We start from the raw sequence: 17,332 nt of genomic DNA, 5'->3' as shown, positions 1-17,332 counted from the left end.
GCTCCATCAGTTACTGTCCCTACAGCTCCTTCAGTTACTGTCCCTACAGCTCCTTCAGTTACTGTTCCTACAGCTCCTTCAGTTACTGTCCCTACAGCTCCTTCAGTTACTGTCCCTACAGCTCCATCAGTTACTGTCCCTACAGCTCCATCAGTTACTGTCCCTACAGCTCCTTCAGTTACTGTCCCTACAGCTCCTTCAGTTACTGTCCCTACAGCTCCTTCAGTTACTGTCCCTACAGCTCCTGCCGTGAGAAATCCTCCTGCATGTATTCTGTCCAATGTTCACCGGCTGTTAGAAATGGGAGAAAAACGAATGAGTTGGGAATAATATCCAACCTAACAAAACTCTGAGTCGCAGGTGTCCTGAAAGTTTACCATAATGTCTGAAATGCCACTGGTATCTCTTCTACTCTCACCATGATCTAGGTAGTTGTAATATTCAACGAAATCCCTGTCCTCCCTCTTCTATGAGCTATCTCCTGTAACAGGAGTATCTGGGAATGATACTCCTCAATCATTGCATCTAACCCATAACACACTATACTCTATCGTTACATCTAACCAATAACACACTATACTCTATCACTATATCTAACCCATAACACACTATACTCTATCACTATATCTAACCCATAACACACTATACTCTATCATTACATCTAACCCATAACACACTATACTCTATCACTATATCTAACCCATAACACACTATACTCTATCACTATATCTAACCCATAACAGACTTTACTCTATCACTATATCTAACCCATAACACACTATACTCTATCACTACATCTAACCCATAACACACTATACTCTATCACTACATCTAACCCATAACACACTATACTCTATCACTACATCTAACCCATAACACACTATACTCTATCACTACATCTAACCCATAACACACTATACTCTATCACTATATCTAACCCATAACACACTATACTCTATCACTACATCTAACCCATAACACACTATACTCCTAATGCATTTTCTACAGTTATAAACATTCTAACACATTCTCAAATCAGTGAGTCAAGATACATCATTCCCTCCTCTGGAATCATGAACACCCTCATGGTCCACCAAACCTAAAAACATATTGACTTGGAAAGAAAAAATAAACCAAGTACGTCTTCAATAACTTAGCAGCATAAACATTCTGAATTCAGGTTGAAACAAAAACAGCTTTCATGTTTGTCCCAAACCGTCATCCAGTGATTCCCCCAAACAAACCACCTCCCCTCAGGACGACGCTTAGAGATACGTTTCTGGAGATTCTCGGCCACATAAATGTTGGCAGCGTATCCACCCCTCATCGTGCTTAAGCCATTCTCTCTCACTGTATCCCCATCACAACTAAAACATTTCTATAAATTACATTTAGAAGGACTGACCTCAGTTTTTACTTTGAGACTAGGGCTCAAATTCCAGTTTATCAACTTCGCACACATCAACCTTGTTAGAACACACATTTATAAACAACCATTTATTGCCGGTCATAACTCTTCTCATTTCAGCCCCCCTTTGTCCCTGTTGAGGTTTACACAAACTGTCTATGGTCAAAATATTCCTACCATGCATTAAGAAACGATCTGACCTCACCTTCCATGATAACCTCAAAAAAGCACAGATCATAACAACAGTTAAGTTTATTACATTTCTGTTTCAGGAAACCAGATAAACATTGACTATGTAAATAAAAAATAAAAAAACTCAAACTACATGAAAAATTATGACATTAACATTTTCTTAAAAGTCTTAAATCTCTAAGACAAATCAAAAAGCATAACATAATGATACTGCAAAAAAAAAATGTTTTCTAAATTAGTCCATACTCCCTTATTCTACTGGTGACCTCTAGGAAGAGTTACCAGATCATGAAGATAGCACCCTAACCCATCACAGAATTCCCTCTCCAGGATCCCAATCTTGTGATATTTGTATCAAAACAAAAACACAACATGAAATCAGCAATACATATATCACAATCCAGTAAGTAACTGTCATCCTTGATTAACATATCTTTCCCTTTCTATAAGCAGACTGAACACAGTACCACTGTATAAGTACCCCAAAGACCATTACCTCAGGGAACTGGTCATTTTCCCCTCTCAAACACATGTTTAAAAAAAACATGTTAAATCAAAAATAAACCAATTTGAATAACTAATCAACTTAGAATTATAACTCTTTATGACTCCCTATGAAAATAATAATAATCTCCTAAAGTAATGGTACAATTTGGATAGAGAGTGTTTCTCAAGAATTCTATAATGAAATCTTCCCTGTCTATTTAATTCATAATGAAGTTGATTATTCTTCATTAGGAATTTTTCATATTCAGGGCTTTCGACACCATTAAAATGTTTCCTCTCCCTTTCTTTCCCTGTCCTTAAGGAAACCATCCTCCTGCAAACCCATTTTAACTGAATCGAACAGATCCCATCCAATAAATCCCACACACGGCGATAGTATCTCTCCACCGAGTCTAACGATTCACTGGTCTCCTTTTCCCCGTGTGGTTCTCCATAACCATCATACCACGTTTTTTTTTTTAAGTAACGTTTTTTGTTTGATAACCCCTATACTAATTCCTCGTGACCCCTCCACCCCTTCGTCCATTCTAGAGTTCCATTCCAGAATTAGATGACATCAAAACTAAATTTATTTCAAAATAAAACCACATAACATGTCTAATGATTTATACAAACCCTAAGGCCTTCTGCATTTGCAAGGAGCGTTTGGGCATATCATTTAAATGTGTTACCATTACGCGGAACCCAAACCGGCTGTGAGCCATCGTGCGCCATCGTGCGTCATCGTGTATACATTTATTTTGTCCCCCTACACCAAACGCGATCACTACGTGCAGGTTAAAATATCAAAACAAACTTTGAACCAATTACATTAATTTGGGAACAGGTCGATAAGCATTAAACATGTATGGCTAGTTAGCTAGTTAGCTTGCACTTTCTAGCTAAATTGTCCTATTTAGCTAGCTTGCTGTTGCTAGCTAATTTGTCCAGGGATATAAACGTAGAGTTTTTATTTTACCTGAAATGCACAAGGCCCTCTACTCCAACAATTAATCCACACATAAAACGGTCAACCGAATCATTTCTAGTCATCTCTCCTCCTTCCAGGCTTTTTAATCTTTGAACTTATGTGGCGATTGGCATCTACACTTTCATAGTATTACTACACCAACGGCAAAGCAGTTTGTCTTTCAATTACCCACGTGGGTATAACCATGACACGTGGGTATAACCATGGCACGTGGGTATAACCATGGCACGTGGGTATAACCATGGCACGTGGGTATAACCATGGCACGTGGGTATAACCATGGCACGTGGGTATAACCATGGCACGTGGGTATAACCATGGCACGTGGGTGCCTGCTTCTATAAACGAATGAGGAGATGGGAGAGGCAGGAATTGCAGTTCGATCTGCGTCAGAAAAAGAAAATACTTCTATTTTAGCCCTTGGCAACGAAGCCGCTCGTTGACGCGTGCGAGCAGTGTGGGTGCAATAATTGAATAACATGGATTTCTGGTGTGGTCAGCCTGTTAGAATCCCCTGGCATTTCACCTAGAATCTTCAACCCAAAATCATATTTAGGTAGACATTTCCTCATTTGTGTTTGTGGGATCTTGTCTACATTTAGTTGCCTGTGTGGGTAACGGATGTGAAACGGCCAGCTTAGTTAGCGGTGCGCGCTAAATAGCGTTTCAATCGGTGACGTCACTTGCTCTGAGACCTTGAAGTAGTGGTTCCCCTTGCTCTGCAAGGGCCGCGGCTTTTGTGGAGCGATGGGTAACGATGCTTCCAGGGTGACTGTTGTTGATGTGTGCAGAGAGTCATGCTATACCATACCATACTATACCACACCATACCATATCATACTACACTATACCATGCCAAACTATACCATACTATACTATGCTATACCATACTGTGCAGTACTATACTATACCATTCTATACTAGACCATATCATGCTATACCACACCATACCATGCCATATCCTACTTTATCATACCATACTATACCATACTATACTATACATACCATGCTATACTACACCATACTGTACAGTACTATGCCATACTATACCATACCATACTATATCATACTATACCTCACCATACCATGCCATGCCATATCTTACTATGTCATACCATACTATACCATACTATACTATACCATATCATACTATACTAGACCATATCATACTATACTAGAGCATATCATACTATACTATATCATACTATACAGTACTATACCATATCCTACCATATTATACTATACAGTACTATACCATATACTATACTATACCATACCGTACTCTACCATACCATACTATACCGTACTATACCATATCATGCTATACCATACCGTATCATATCATGCCATACTATATATATACTATATATATATAAATATCTTTATTTTTTATAATTATTTAACCTTTATTTAACAAGGCAAGTCAGTTAAGAACAAATTCTTATTTACAATGACGGCCTACCGGGGAACAGTGTGTTAGTTGCCTTGTTCAGGCACAGAACGACAAATGTTTACCTTTCGGTTACTGGCCCAATTCTCTGACCACTAGACTACCTGCCACCCCACCCCACCCCACTATTCTATACTATACTATACTATGCTATACTGTACTATACAATACAATACTATACAATACTATACTATACTATACTATGCTATGCTATAGAATACTATAATATACTATACTACATTATACTATACTATACTATGCTATACTGTACTTTGCAATACTATACTATACTATACTATGCTATGCTATACTATACAATACAATACAATATCAAATCAAATCAAATCAAATTTATTTATATAGCCCTTCGTACATCAGCTGATATCTCAAAGTGCTGTACAGAAACCCAGCCTAAAACCCCAAACAGCAAGCAATGCAGGTGGAGAAGCACAGTGGCTAGGAAAAACTCCCTAGAAAGGCCAATACCTAGGAAGAAACCTAGAGAGGAACCAGGCTATGTGGGGTGGCCAGTCCTCTTCTGGCTGTGCCGGGTGGAGATTATAACAGAACATGGTCAAGATGTTCAATGTTCATAAATGACCAGCATGGTCGAATAATAATAAGGCAGAACAGTTGAAACTAGAGCAGCAGCACAGTCAGGTGGAAGTTGAAACTGGAGCAGCAGCATGGCCAGGTAGACTGGGGACAGCAAGGAGTCATCATGTCAGGTAGTCCTGGGGCATGGTCCTAGGGCTCAGGTCAGTTGAAACTGGAACAGCAGCATGGCCAGGTGGACTGGGGACAGCAAGGAGTCATCATGTCAGGTAGTCCTGGGGCATGGTCCTAGGGCTCAGGTCCTCCGAGAGAGAGAAAGAAAGAGAGAAGGAGAGAATTAGAGAACGCACACTTAGATTCACACAGGACACCGAATAGGACAGGAGAAGTACTCCAGATATAACAAACTGACCCCAGCCCCCCGACACATAAACTACTGCAGCATAAATACTGGAGGCTGAGACAGGAGGGGTCAGGAGACACTGTGGCCCCATCCGAGGACACCCCCGGTGTACTATACTACATTATACTATACTATACTATGCTATACTGTACTATACTATACTATGCTATACTATACGATGCAATACAATACTATACTATACTACACAGTACAGTAAGGACCTATTTCCACTCACCCTACTACTATTTAACTGTGCTGTCCGTTGGTTAGTATCGGCCTGCCTGCTTGAACCTCCTGCTGATAAGATAGACAGTTGAGTGTCACTCACACACAAACACACAAACATAAACACACACGCACACACAAACCAACACATACTTCTGGACAAATGACAGTTCTGCCCCTCACCTTGACTTCACATGGGATATCACACATCAAGGCAGTCACAGACTGATGCTTTACTTTTTTGCGTGAACACCTTTTATTTATTTATTTCTTATTTTTTTGAAGGGGGAGGTGGGTTACAGGTACAAAAAAAACGATAAAAGAAATGCATACAAAATAATGCTAACCCATCTCCCCTCAGTCCCCATCCGCCCGCCCACATCCTCCCTCCTGACGAAAAAAGTTATTGTGCTGACGTGTCTTCCAGAGACAGTTTGTAACTCAGTAGTGAGTGTTGCAACCGAGGACAGACGATTTTTACTCGCTACGCGCTTCAGCACTCGGCGTTCCGTTCTGTGAGCTTGTGTGGCCTACCACTTTGTGGCTGAGCCGTTGTTTCGACTTATAGCAGCGCTTGCAGTTGACCGGGGCAGATCTCAGAAATTTGACTAACTGACTTGTCGGAAAGGTTGTGTCCTATGACGGTGCCACGTTGAAAGTCACTGACATCTTCAGTAAGGCCTTTCTACTGCCAATGTTTGTCTATGGAGATTGCATGGCTGTGTGCTCGATTTTATACACATGTCCACAATGGGTCTGGCTGACATAGATTAATCCAAAAAGTTGAAGGGGTGTCCACATACTTTTGTATATACAGTAGTAACCAAAAAAGTGTTAAACTAATCAAAAAAGTGTTAAACAAACCACCCTTTGCCTTCATGACAGCTTTGCACACTCTTGACATTCTCTCAACCAGCTTCATGAGTTAGTCACCTGGAATGCATTTCAATTAACAGGTGTGCCTTGTTAAAAGTTAATTTGTGGAAATCCTTTCCTTCTTAATGCATTTGAGGCAATCAGTTGTGTTGTGACAAGGTATGGTTGGTATACAGAAGATATCTCTATTTGGTAAAAGACCAAGTCCATATTATTGCAAGAACGGCTCAAATAAGCAAAGAGAAATGACAGTCCATCATTACTTTAAGACATGAAGGTCAGTCAATTCGGAAAATTCCAAGAACTTTGAAAGTTTTTTCTAGTGCAGTCGCAAAAAAAAAACATCAGCAGTTGTGATGAAACTGGCTCTCATGAGGACCACCACAGGAAGAGAAGACCCTGAGTTACTTCTGCAGCAGAGGATAAGTTCATTAGTTACCAGCCTCAGAAATTGTAGCCCAAATAAATGTTTCTCCGAGTTCAAGTAACAGACACATCTCAACATCAACTATTCAGATGAGACTGTGTGAATCAGGCCTTCATGGTCGAATTGCTGCAAAGAAACCACTACTAAAGGACACCAATAAGAAGAAGAGAATTGGTTGGGCCAAGAAACACAAGCAATGGACATTAGACCGGTGTAAATAAATTTTTGGTCTGATGAGTCCAAATTTGAGATTTTTTTTGAGACTTTGTCATATCTTCAAACAATCATATTTATTTAATATCGATTAATAATTGCAATAATGAAACCGTCGACACCACACCACGAGTGCTTACAATCATACATAGTATACAGGGTCTTCATGTAGAAAACCTTAAAATGCTTAGTCATGGCTGGCTCCACCCCTCCCATGCAGATTAGGGCAGCATAAACCACCCTGGGTTCATCCTGTCGTTTATCTGCACGGGGGGGGTTGTTATTTTACTCCTCCAGGCTAAGTTTCCCAGATGGAAGGAAGAGAACAAACAATGAGATGTTTGTTCTATTCCTTCAGGCTCTCTCTATCTCGAGTCACACACACACCACATCTTATCTATGAATGCAGGCTCAGTCAGACAGGAGACATATGTTATGTGTCACATGCACCAATAATCATAGAACAGAATGTGGCTGTAAAGTTTCTTATCACCAAGCCATCACTTAATCAGTTGCCAGCCCATGCTTCAAAAGACTGCACTCAGTTAACTCAGAAAGCGAGAGAGAGAGTTCTAAGAACCTTACTCTTTTTTATTAAACAACCATTTGGTGCATAAACATAACATAATCTTGTAATTCTGCTACCACAGAGGTTCCCACTGTGAAACATGGAGGAGGAGGTGTGATGGTGTGTGGTGCTATGCTGGTGACCCTGTCAGTGATTTATTTAGAATTCAAGGCACACTTTACCAGCATGGCTACCTCAGCATTCTGCAGCGATCCGCCATCCCATCTGGTTTGCACTTGGTGGAACTATCATTTGTTTTTCAACAGGACAATGACCCAACACACCTCCAGGCTTTGTAAGGGCTATTTGATCAAGAAGGAGAGTGATGGAATGCTGCATCAGATGACCTGGCCTCCACAATCACCTGACCTCAACCCAATTGAGATGGTTTGGGATGAGTTGGACCACAGAGCGAAAGAAAACCAGCCCACAAGTGCTCAGCATATGTGGGAAGTTCTTCAAGACTGTTAGAAAAGCCTTCCAGGTGAAGCTGGTTGAGAGAATTTCAAGAGTGTGCAAAGCTCTCATCAAGGCAACACTTTTGTGGTTACTGCAAGATTCCATATGTGTTATTTCACACTTGTTATGTCTTCACTATTATTCTAAAATGCAGAAAATAGTAAAAAATAAAGAAAAACCCTTGAATGAGTAGGTGTGTCCAAACTTTTGACTGGTAATGTAATTATATCGGATATGTTATCCTTTATCACATGTCAGTATTTGTTTTGCATCCAATGCATTTAGCTTACATTAAGATGAGGTAGCCTAGGCCTTATCTAGTTAGATTGCATCCAATCAAATTTTGTTAGTCACATGTGCCAAATACAACCTTACAGTGAAATGCTTACTTTCAAGCCCCTAACCGACAGTGCAGTTTAAAAAAAATATGAATAAGAATAAGAGATAAAATGTATTGCATTATGGTGTTGAACGCTGAGCTGTAGTCAATGAACAGCATTCTCACATAGGTGTTCCTTTTGTCCAGGTGGGAAAGGGCAGTGTGGAGTGCAATAGAGATTGCATCATCTGTGGTTCTGTTAGGGCGGTATGCAAATTGGAGTTGGTCTAGGGTTTCTGGGACAATGGTGTTGATGTTGAGTTCCTTGGTGTTCACATCACCAACAAACTGACATGGTCCAAGCACACCAAGACAGTCGTGAAGAGGGCACGACAAAACCTATTCCCCTCAGGAGACTGAAAAGATTTAGCATTGGTCCTCATATCCTCAAAAGGTTCTACAGCTGCAACATCGAGAGCATGACTGGTTGTAACACCCTGTATATCATGTGCTGCTGCTCCAGTTTCAACTGTTCTGCCTTATTATTATTCGACCATGCTGGTCATTTATGAACATTTGAACATCTTGGCCATGTTCTGTTATAATCTCCACCCGGCACAGCCAGAAGAGGACTGGCCACCCCACATAGCCTGGTTCCTCTCTAGGTTTCTTCCTAGGTTTTGGCCTTTCTAGGGAGTTTTTCCTAGCCACCGTGCTTCTACACCTGCATTGCTTGCTGTTTGGGGTTTTAGGCTGGGTTTCTGTACAGCACTTTGAGATATCAGCTGATGTACGAAGGGCTATATAAATAAATGTGATTTGATTTGATTTGATATCATTGCCTGGTATGGCACCTGCTCGGCCTCTGACCACAATGCACTACAGAGGGTAGTGCATACGGCCCAGTACAGTACATCACTTGGGCCAAGCTTTCTGTCATCCGGGACTTCTATACCAGATGGTGTCAGAGGAAGGCCCTAAGAATTGTCAAATACTCCAGCCATCCTAGTCATAGACTGTTCTCTCTGCTACCGCACGTCAAGTGGTACCGGAGCGCCAAGTCTAAGTCCAATAGACTTCTAAACAGCTTCTACCCCCAAGCCATAAGACTCCTGAATATCTAATCAAATGGCTACCCAGACTATTTGCATTGCCCCCCCCCCCCCACCCCACCTACTCTCTGTTATCATCTATGCATAGTCACTTTAGTAACTCTACCTACATGTACATACTACCTCAATTACCTCGACTAACCTGTGCCCCCACACATTGTCTCTGTACATTAACACCCTTTATATAGCCTCCACATTGACTCTGTACCGTAACACCCTGTATATAGTCTCCACATTGACTCTGTACCGTAACACCCTGTATATAGCCTCCACATTGACTCTGTACCGTAACACCCTGTATATAGCCTCCACATTGACTCTGTACCGTAACACCCTGTATATAGTCTCCACATTGACTCTGTACCGTAACACCCTGTATATAGCCTCCACATTGACTCTGTACCGTAACACCCTGTATATAGTCTCCACATTGACTCTGTACCGTAACACCCTGTATATAGTTTCCACATTGACTCTGTACCGCAACACCCTGTATATAGTCTCCACATTGACTCTGTACCGTAACACCCTGTATATAGTCTCCACATTGACTCTGTACCGTAACACCCTGTATATAGTCTCCACATTGACTCTGTACCGTAACACCCTGTATATAGCCTCCACATTGACTCTGTACCGTAACACCCTGTATATAGTCTCCACATTGACTCTGTACCGTAACATCCTGTATATAGCCTCCACATTGACTCTGTACCGTAACACCCGTATATAGCCTCCACATTGACTCTGTACCGTAACACCCTGTATATAGTTTCCACATTGACTCTGTACCGCAACACCCTGTATATAGCCTCCACATTGACTCTGTACCGTAACACCCTGTATATAGCCTCCACATTGACTCTGTACCGTAACACCCTGTATATAGTTTCCACATTGACTCTGTACCGCAACACCCTGTATATAGCCTCCACATTGACTCTGTACCGTAACACCCTGTATATAGCCTCCACATTGACTCTGTACCGTAACACCCTGTATATAGTTTCCACATTGACTCTGTACCGTAACACCCTGTATATAGTTTCCACATTGACTCTGTACCGCAACACCCTGTATATAGTCTCCACATTGACTCTGTACCGTAACACCCTGTATATAGTCTCCACATTGACTCTGTACCGTAACACACTGTATATAGTTTCCACATTGACTCTGTACCGCAACACCCTGTATATAGTCTCCACATTGACTCTGTACCGTAACACCCTGTATATAGTCTCCACATTGACTCTGTACCGCAACACCCTGTATATAGTCTCGCTATTGTTATTTTACTGCTGCTCTTTAACTACTTTACTACTTTTGTATTTTTTTATCTGCATTGTTGGTTAAGGGCTTGCAAGTAAACATTTCACTATAAGGTCTACTACACCTGTTGTATTCAACGCCTGTGACTAATACAATTTGATTTTGATTTCATAATATGCACGGGTGTGATAGTTGTGTAAATTAATCATAAAAAAAAACATTAGCAGCTCTAATGCAATATTAATCTCACAGTGAAACACCACTATTCTGGCTATTAATCTTTCTTAAACATACTGTAAAAAAAAAAAAAGGATCTCCCCAAAAATCGTATAGTGTACGTATAGTGCATGCAAAAGCACGACTGTCCTCCAGCAGACCAAGCATTACGTGAGAGCAGGAACTCTACCGTAGGATAATTATTCTGGGCGGTGTCAACTTCATTCATGGACAGGCACTGAGGAGAGCGATTATTTTACTTGTTAACTTGTTATTCATGTCAGATATTTCCATTTTTGGATAGTCATTCACTGAATTGCTAGCACTAGTTGCTCACACTGCTATGGTGTCTACAATGTAAATAAACATCTCTCGGCTCGTGGAATGTGAATGCGTTGTCCCCTGTGGCTGAATCCCGTCCCAATTGGCAGTTACCTACTGGAAATGTGCTAACTTCTAAGGTAGGTGACTTTGGTGCCAGGAAGGCAGTAGTAGGCCTCTGGATTGGGACACATCCGTAATAGTCGACGGAGATTATCCGAGGATAAACGCTTTTTAACAATCCCGCTTTGGTCCATCAATTTTGGTAAGTAAGTCTCAAGACAGGACGACAACATAAAAACCCCCCAAAAATATTAAGATCTGTGTTTATCAAAGATAGGGGGCGGTAGTGAGAACACTGTGTGGCATCTTTACCTGTTTTTATATATATAAAAGCCAAATTAGTGCTGTATTCACATCTCTCCCAGATGAACCTTTGTGAACGTCTGTATTAGTGATTTCATGCAATAGTGGACCTAACAGATTCCAAAATGTTCAATAGACCTCAGGAGGAATATCGTCCCACCCAGGCAATTTGCCTTTATTCTATCCAATGCCCTTTTGAGTTCATTAAAGAGAGATTTGTGCTCCCAGCGAGGTGGCTTTTTCTCTCTTAATTATCTTAAGAAAGGACTTAGTCTGGCTTGGTGTGGAATTACAAAGAAGTGTACAACTCTTTAAAGAAGTGGGAGAAACTTGGATTGGATTTGGGTTCTGATAGTAATTCCCCTGTTTCAGATTCAATAGTTGCTGTGTCAGCTAATTGATCATTACTTTGTAGCACGTTGGACAGCAAACGACTGGGACGATTACCATGAAAGTAATGGTTGAATCTAACTCAATGGGTGGGAAATTCTGCTCTCTGTCTTATCAATAAATTAAGTTCTGTCTTGACTTTAGAAAGAGTAATAGCTACCTAGTCTGACAAGAGTGGTTGTCGAGAACACTCTAATACAGTTAACAACATTTACAAATCTGAAATCTTCTTCAACCCAGATGCAAATGCAGTTGCATTATTTTTCATAAAACACTTTAGTTGCATCCCATTGAATCTGGGGGTCATCGACTGAATTTGTATTAATCGTTATAAATGTATTTAGGTCAATTTCAAATTGATCTCAGAATATAGCATTTTGTAGTAATGAAGTGTTGAACCTCCATAATGTGGATCTTTTAGGAGATTCGGACATTTGAGGTTGGCAGTAGTAAGCATGGTGGTCAGACAAGCTGATATGTCGTTTTTTTTATGAAAGAAAATAGAGGTGAAAATAATATAATGAAATCCATTTGTGAGAAAAAAAATTTAGTAGAAAGTGTACTCTTTTGCTTTAATAAGGATGATGTACTCGCCAGGCATCAATGAGGTTGTAATCAGAGAGTATATACTGGAGACCCATGGTTGTGTGTGGATTGCAGTTGGTCTCGCTAGATGTGTCCCGCATGTCCAAAATGGCATTCATATCTGTCCAAATAACCAGATGGAATTCAGGTACTTCTAACAATATACTGTTCTGATAATCAGAAAACTTAGGAACATATGAATTTGAAGACATAAATAACAATGAAGGCCATTTTCTTTCCATTATGGATAAATTTAAGAAAAGTTATTCTGACTTCTTGGTCTTTGCTTTTACCCAAGATGGTGAATTAGGGTTTCTTATGTATCATTATGATGAACACCTTCAGTTGTGTTTGGGGCTGATGAAAAGACAGCCAGTTTGTGTAAATAGTTTTCTGTTCTATGTGCGTCCTTATGGAACAGGTGTGTTTCTTGGAGCATTGCTATATCAACATGGTTTCTTGGAGCATTGCTATATCAATGGTTTCTTGCTAGGAGATCAAGACAACGTTTAATAGGACCGTTTAGGCCTTTTATATTCCAAGAGAGAATAGCTGGTGTTGAAAGAATGTATTATTAATTATGTAATTGTTATCTTTGGTGTTAATAAGCGCATGGATGTAAAACAAAAAGCAGCACTCACAGGGAAACCCACCCATTGGTCATTACCCACAATATCTCCTTATCAATATGTCTCCTTATCAATATGTCTCCTTATCGATAAGACTCCTTATTGCTATTTCTCCTTATCAATATGTCTCCTTATTGCTATTTCTCCTTATCAATATGTCTCCTTATCAATTTTCTCCTTATTGCTATTTCTCCTTATCAATATGTCTCCTTATCGATAAGACTCCGTATCAATATGTCTCCTTATCAATTTTCTCCTTATCAATATTTCTCCTTATTGATATTTCTCCTTATTAATATGTCCCCTTTTCAATATGTCTCCTAATCAATATATCTCCTTATTGATATGGCTCCTTATCAATATGTCTCCTTATTGATATACCCCCTTATTCAAGTCTCCTTATCAATCCTTATCAATACATATCCTTATAATATCTCTCCTTATCAATATGCCTCCTTATTGATATGCATCCTTATTAAAGTCTCCTTATCAATACATATCCTTATAATATATATCCTTATTAATATGTATCCTTATTAATATGTATCCTTATCAATATGTCTCCTTATTGATATGTATCCTTATTAATATGAGTCCTTATCAATTTGTCTCCTTATTGATATGCCTCCTTATTAAAGTCTCCTTATCAATACATATCCTTATAATATCTCTCCTTATCAATATGAGTCATTATCAATATGTCTCCTTGTTAATATGTCTCCTTATTAATATGTATCCTTATCAATATGCCTCCTTATCAATATGTCTCCTTATTAATACATATCCTTATAATATCTCTCCTTATTAACATGCATCCTTATTAATATGCCTCCTTATTAATAAAGTATGTCTCCTTATCAATGTGTTCTTAGTCATATGACTCCTTATTAATATGACTCCTTATCAATATGGCTCCTTTTCAATATGACTCCTTATCAATATGTTTCCTTATCAAATTTCTCCTTATCAATAATACTCCTTATCAATATGTCTCCTTATCAAGTTGACTCCTTATCAAGATGACTCCTTATCAAGATAATTCCTTATCAATATGGCTCCTTATCAATAATATTCCTTATCAATATGTCTACCTATCAAGATGACTCCTTATCAATATATCTCCTCATCAATATATCTCCTTATCAAGATGACTCCTTATCAATATGTCTCCTTATCAATAATATTCCTTATCAATATGTCTCCTTATCAAGATGACTCCTTATCAATATGTCTCCTTATCAAGATGACTCCTTATCAATATGTGTCCTTATCAAATTCCTCCTTATCAATAATACTCCTTATCAATATGTCTCCTTATCAAGTTGACTCCTTATCAATATGTCTCCTTATCAATAATATTCCTTATCAATATGTCTACCTATCAAGATGACTCCTTATCAATATATCTCCTTGTCAATATATCTCCTTATCAAGATGACTCCTTATCAATATGTCTCCTTATCAATAATATTCCTTATCAATATGTCTCCTTATCAAGATGACTCCTTATCAATATGTCTCCTTATCAAGATGACTCCTTATCAATATGTCTCCTTATCAATATATCTCCTTATCAAGATGACTCCTTATCAATATGTCTCCTTATCAATAATATTCCTTATCAATATGTCTCCTTATCAAGATGACTCCTTATCAAGATGATTCCTTATCAATGTCTCCATGTCTCCAGTGTGGTACCATAGACTATGGTTCCTATTTGAACCTGACAGAGAGGAACCTGCAGGATGCCCAGAAGTTCCTGCTGATGAACGAGGTGATCCAGCCGGTCCAGCCTGTCCCTTACTTCATGGAGGACGACGTTCGCTTCTCCCACGTAGCTGTGGACGTGGTGCAAGGCAAAGACATGCTGTTCCACATCATCTACCTGGCTACAGGTATGGGGGTATGGGGTGTGTGTGTGTGTTGAGTGGTGTTTTCCATCTCTCAGGCAAGGAGGGGGGGGGGGGTAGTCTGTGTGTGTGTGTGTGTGTGTGTGTGTCTGTGTCTGTGCATGCGTGTGCGCGTGTGCATGTGTTTGTGCATATGGGGACGTGTTGAACTATACTCGAGGGGACCAGCAGTCCCCACAAGGATAGTAAACTCTTTTTTTTTTACCAACTGGGGACATTTTGTCCCCAAAAAGGTCAAATGCTATTTCTAAAGGGTTTAGTTTTAAGGTAGAATTAGTGTTAAGGTTAGATTTATGGTTAGTTTTAGGGTTAGAATTATATATAGGGTTAGGGTTAGGGTTAGTGGTTAGGGTGTGTCCCCATAAGGTTATTTAAACAAGACTCTTTGTATGTGTGCCGGTGTGTATGGAAGACACATGGCAGTTCATTGCTGTCCCATGAAAGATTAGATGTCTTCCGTCACCTTTCTCAACCTCTTTACCACGAGCAGAATCAAAGGGCTAGGATTGAGATAGATTGAAGCACACACTTACACACACACACACACACACACACACACACACACACACACACACACACACACACACACACACACACACACACACACACACACACACACACACACACACACACACACACACACACACAACCTCATGCACACCTTCACACACACACACACAGAAGAAAACCACACACATTAAACCCCCCCCACATTAAACCCCCCCCACACACCCACACAAATCCCTCACTGAGAGATGGTAAACACAAATCAATCCCTCATAGAGAGATGGTAAACACCATTTAATCCCTCATAGAGAGATGGTAAACACCATTCAATCCCTCATAGAGAGATGGTAAACACCATTCAATCCCTCACAGAGAGATGGTAAACACCATTCAATCCCTCACAGAGAGATGGTAAACACCATTCAATCCCTCAAACAGCCATGCTCTGTCTCATTCAACCATGCTCTGTCTCAGACAGCCATGCTCTGTCTCATTCAACCATGCTCTGTCTCAGACAGCCATGCTCTGTCTCATTCAACCATGCTCTGTCTCAGACAGCCATGCTCTGTCTCATACAGCCATCCTCTCTTATACTGCCATGCTCTGTCTCATACAGCCATGCTCTGTCTCATACAGCCATGCTCTGTCTCATACAGCCATGCTCTGTCTCATACAGCCATGCTCTGGCTCATACAGCCATGCTCTGTCTCATACAGCCATGCTCTGTCTCATTCTGTCATCCTCTCTCATACAGCCATGCTCTGTCTCATTCAACCATGCTCTTTCTCATACAGCCATCCTCTCTTATACTGCCATGCTCTGTCTCATACAGCCATGCTCTTTCTCATACTGCCATGCTCTGTCTCATACAGCCATGCTCTGTCTCATACAGCCATGCTCTGTCTCATACTGCCATGCTCTGTCTCATACAGCCATGCTCTGTCTCATACAGCCATGCTCTGTCTCATACTGCCATGCTCTTTCTCATACAGCCATTCTCTGTCTCATAATGTTTCTTTGTTTTTCCTGCATCCCCCTTTCCACCTTTTCTCCATCACTAGCCTTGTGGACTTTCTGTCTGACTTGTTTGTGTGTGTGTGTGTGTGTGTGTGTGTGTGTGTGTGTGTGTGTGTGTGTGTGTGTGTGTGTGTGTGTGTGTGTGTGTGTGTGTGTGTGTGTGTGTGTGTGTGTGTGTGTGTGTGTGTGTGTGTGTGTGTGTGTGTGTGTCTGTGTGTGTGTCTGTGTGTGCGTGTGTGTGGATTTGTGTTTATATATGCGGGAGTGTGTCTGTGTGATCACAGACACAAAGTGGCTTTAGCACGAGAGCGGTCAGTTCCCTGAGCAGAGGAGTTTCTGGATGCTCACCAGATGCTAATGAAAACATCTGAACCAGTGCCAGGGCCATTTGCAATGGCTAGCACACATAGCTAATCATCTATTAACAATATAGTA

General features: G+C 40.3%; 1 protein-coding gene across 2 annotated transcripts in view; it reads left to right on the top strand.

Moving 5' to 3' along the window:
* LOC116376355 (semaphorin-5A) overlaps positions 1-17,332 on the top strand; it is a 381,827-nt gene that overhangs the window by 156,641 nt on the left and 207,854 nt on the right. For both annotated transcript variants that reach the window (XR_004211770.1, XM_031836384.1), the window contains exon 10: positions 15,154-15,358. Coding sequence is in view for 1 of the 2 variants with exons in the window: in XM_031836384.1 (XP_031692244.1) it covers positions 15,154-15,358 (205 nt within the window). In the remaining variant the exon portion in view is untranslated. The remainder of the gene's footprint in view (positions 1-15,153; positions 15,359-17,332) is intronic.

The sequence above is a fragment of the Oncorhynchus kisutch genome, linkage group LG11 (assembly GCF_002021735.2).
Source record: "Oncorhynchus kisutch isolate 150728-3 linkage group LG11, Okis_V2, whole genome shotgun sequence".
NCBI lineage: Eukaryota > Metazoa > Chordata > Actinopteri > Salmoniformes > Salmonidae > Oncorhynchus > Oncorhynchus kisutch.
The sequence above is the reverse complement of the archived record's forward strand: the minus strand, read 5'-3'. Positions and strand labels throughout refer to the sequence as shown.